At 41.1% G+C, this 3,870-nt stretch overlaps 1 protein-coding gene across 1 annotated transcript in view; it reads left to right on the top strand.

The window, feature by feature from the left end:
• The first annotated feature begins 365 nt into the window (after window positions 1-365).
• Window positions 366-3,870, top strand: part of ABCC5 (ATP-binding cassette, sub-family C (CFTR/MRP), member 5) — a 46,063-nt gene continuing 42,558 nt past the window's right edge. Inside the window, exon 1 of the mRNA XM_010137027.1 lies at window positions 366-494. Within this exon, the coding sequence (XP_010135329.1) occupies window positions 366-494 (129 nt within the window). The remainder of the gene's footprint in view (window positions 495-3,870) is intronic.

Below are 3,870 nucleotides of genomic sequence, written 5' to 3'. Positions count from 1 at the left end.
TTTCTCAAGGTTTCAGCTGAATACTGTAGTTATCATTTTAATCTGTCGGATTGCATAATTGTATTTTGGAGTTCTAAGGGAAGAAGTATGACAGTACTCTAGTGCATTGAGAATCATCGCATTACTTGGTTACTTCAGGGTGTGTTTAAACTAGTTCAGAAGTTAGTGTTGTGCAGGTTTCCAAATGTTATTACAGTCCTGTTGCAATAAAACTTTCAATTGCTTTGTGATTTTTATTTCTAAAATAAACTTCTAAATTCAATAAGTAAAAATAACTTAGGCATAGTGTATAATGAATTGGAATTCAATTATTTTTCAGATACTTGAGGTGAAAATACAATTGTAAACCCTGGCGTTTACAGAAGATGAAAGACATCAACATCGGAAAAGAGTACGTTATACCCAGTCCAGGGTATAGGAGTGTGAGGGAGAGAGCCAACTCGGTGCAGCATGAAGAGCAAGAAGGGTCAAAATTTCCGCATGCTAAACATCAGGTCAGTTGACTTTTAATTGTTTGTTTTGCAGTCCGTGCTTATTAAATTACATGCAGCAGTGTCCTTTTTGCTGTGCCAGCTCTGTATAGAGTCACTGCATTGAAGGTCAATGATGAATATTCCCTTTTGTGTGGAAGAGGTCATTCCAAGGGGTACTGTAGCTATCTTAGTAGTGAATCTGAATGCTTATTAAGCATTTTTCACTTTTATATATATGACTTTTTACTAATATTTGAACAAAATAGACTTTTTCATAGTATTCAGATCTTGATGTGAATCCAGGAAATGTTTTAAGGTTTTGTGTTTAAGAGAATCATTACAACCAAGTAAGAACAGTGAAGAGCTCAGCACAAATCATGCATGATTCAGTGCTGGCAGCTGAAAAAACTTAATCATGCCCTGTTTTTCTCAAGGATTAATTTTCTGAAGCAGATGTCTAGCCTGCTCTAGTAGCAAGACTTTTACATCTTCCCTCAGATGGAAGCAATATCTGTACTGAATATTCCTTTGTGTGTATCTGTGTACCTAACATGACGAGGTGCTGTTATAGTTAGTTCTAGTTTTATTTGAGAGCTAGGTCTTGAAACAACCACTGGCTTAGAGCTTGCATGTCGTTCTGTGCTACAGGAGACAAAAATGCTCAGATAAATGGAAATACCCACACCGGTTAAAGATACAGTCTGCAACTAAACCTGTGCCAGCTGAAGAAGGTTGAAAACATTAGCTGCTCTGAATGCTAGCACTGAAGTATATTTTTGCATGTCCTGTGCTTAACCTTTCCTAAAATACTAATGTAGAGCATTCTGAAGCCAGCAAATAGTTAATACTGCCTGTGCCTGGTCTTTGCAATGACAGGGTGCTTGCAGATGTGTTGCCAGGCATTCTGTAGAGATTGCTTGTGACAGCCCTGGTGTGAGAGGGTTGGAAATAGAGAAACTTAACACATTTGTATAGAAAAATTGTGAAGACTTTTTTGGAAGATTGTTTTGCTGCATTGTATGGGACACCAAGATACTTCAGATAAGGCTCACCTTGTTTCTCTGGGGTTTACAGGATTTTTCCAGGTGTTTTTATGTAGGGTAACAGTGCTGCTCTGCTGTTCTTTGAGATTGAAGTGATCTGCTCTGCAGCAGGCTGAGTGCAGTTTGCACTTGCAGGCCCTGCAGCTCCCAGTGTCCCTCCAGGCTCCATGACTCAGCAGACAATTGCTGACGGTGTTCAGAGGAAGGCAGCGTGTCTGATCCATTAGAGCAGGCACTGATGGGGAACTAAGAGTCCTCTGGAGTCACAGGGCAGCTTCTTAACGACATTTATTACATTGATGTCATAGACTTGTAATGCACTGTACACTTCTCAGCAGCAAGCCTGCTCTGTCAGATTACTGGTGACAACAGCGATGCCATTGGTGGGCAGCTCTCTCCCCTGACCAGTGGCAGTGGAGTTAAGTGGTAATCACAGCCTGTTATCTCTGCCCATTGGTCTGTGTCACCTCGTGTTGATGCCTGGTTTAACTTTTCAGGGCAAAATCCTTATTTTACCTCTGTTGTGATTTCAGCTGGGATAGAGATAATTTTCCTCCTTCTGGTTGCTGCAGTGTTGTGTTTTGGACTTAGTGTGAGAATAATGTTGATAACACACTGATGTTTTAGTTGTTGCTAAGAAGTGTTAGTTTTACTAAGTCAAGGACTTTTCAGCATCTTGCAGCCTGTCAGTGAGAAGGGGCACAAGAAGCTGGGAGGGGACACAGCCATGATAGCAGACCCAAACTACCCAAAGGGATATTCCATATGATATGATACCACACCCACTGTATAAACTGGGAGGGAATTGAGTGACAGAAGCTGATCACTGCTGAGGCAGTTGTGTTGTGCGTCACATGTCTTTCTTGGGTTTTGTTTAACTGTCTTTTTCTTACCTTCCTTTTCATTACATTATTATATTTTTATTTCAGTTATTAAACTTCTCTTAACTCAAGAGTTTTCCTTGTTTTTGACTCCCCTCCCCATCCTACTGGGTGAGGGAAAGGGAAGGAGTGAGTGGGTGGCTGTGTGATGGTTAGTTACTGGTTAGGGTTAAACCACAACCTCTAAACCTTTTAGATGAATGACATCAATCAAGCCAGCATATTTGTTTTTTTCTGAAGGCTGGAAATAAGTGAAGCCCTGCACATCTGTACAGGATGGTGTTAACATCTGTAACTGAGGCAGCTTCAGCCTCAGGTCGACTTAACTCTGTTGCTGTAGGCTTGTTTACCCTTCTGCCTCTACTGTTTGATTTGCTGCCTGTGACTGCAGAGTAGTAGTCAGATTACAGAATCCCTGTTTTGCAATCAGTTAAACTTGTGATTACTGATGCAAGAAAATGGCTCACCTTAGTTCTTACCTAGAACTTTGGTTTGGTTTCTTTGAGTGGTGAACCTACCTTCTCTTGCTAATGAAATCAGCTAGTTCCAACAAGTTACCTGTTTAACTTGCTTGTTACTTTGTTCAGTATGCCAGGGTTGAGTTAATTTCTACTCAAGCATTGGTACCCTGTGTTTTGCTAGCCTTATAGTGTGGATGTGTACAGTCTATGAACACAGCTCCATTTGTTGCTGCATGTTGGTGAGATCAATTCCTGCTTACTTGCAAAGTATGTAAAAGGAGCTGTGTTCATAATGCTTTATCGAATTTCTGTGTGTACCAAGCTTCTTCCTTTCTAATAAAAACAAGCTCTGGTTTCAGTGGTATTCTTGGCCTTATTACTCGTTGGAGTGCTTTATATTATTTTGGTAATAGGAACATGCAAAGACTTCTTTCATAAGGCTGAGCTTTGCCTGTTTGGCCAAGCACTTCCCCTCTGCCTGTGACAAAAATGCAGAAGTAGTTCAGCTGTAATTCAACTGTTAAAAGGGTGTTTCAAGCGGAGGGAAGGAACTGTATCCTTTTCTGATTTATCCTTTATGAACCCTCAGGTTGGGTCAAATGCCCAAGCTGGGTTACTGGGTCTATGTAGGCACAGCTGGTGACAACCTGATGGTGGGCTGATGTGATGCGGAAGGGCAGGACCGCAGCAGTTCAGGTAGAGGGGTTAAGCTGTAGTGGAGTTCTGTCCAACAGTGTCCAGGCTGCCATCAATAGAGATTTTGGACTCAAATTACTAGTAGAAAACCTAGCTCAGGATTTGAACTAGCTTGACCAGAAAATGACAAAGCTGTAAGCATCATCTGTATTGCAAGCAACAAGCTGCAAGCAAATCAAGGCTGTTATTCACTGCTAACTTCAGAGCTTTGTGGAATGCAGGTTTTGCAGCAGAATTATACTGCATGACTTCTTGCTAACATGTTGCATAGGTATGTCATCTCTTGTAGAGCAGGTAGAACTATGTAGTTCCTGCT

This window comes from Buceros rhinoceros, unplaced genomic scaffold, assembly GCF_000710305.1.
Source record: "Buceros rhinoceros silvestris isolate BGI_N320 unplaced genomic scaffold, ASM71030v1 scaffold45275, whole genome shotgun sequence".
NCBI lineage: Eukaryota > Metazoa > Chordata > Aves > Bucerotiformes > Bucerotidae > Buceros > Buceros rhinoceros.
This window is presented reverse-complemented; position numbering and strand designations above follow the sequence as displayed.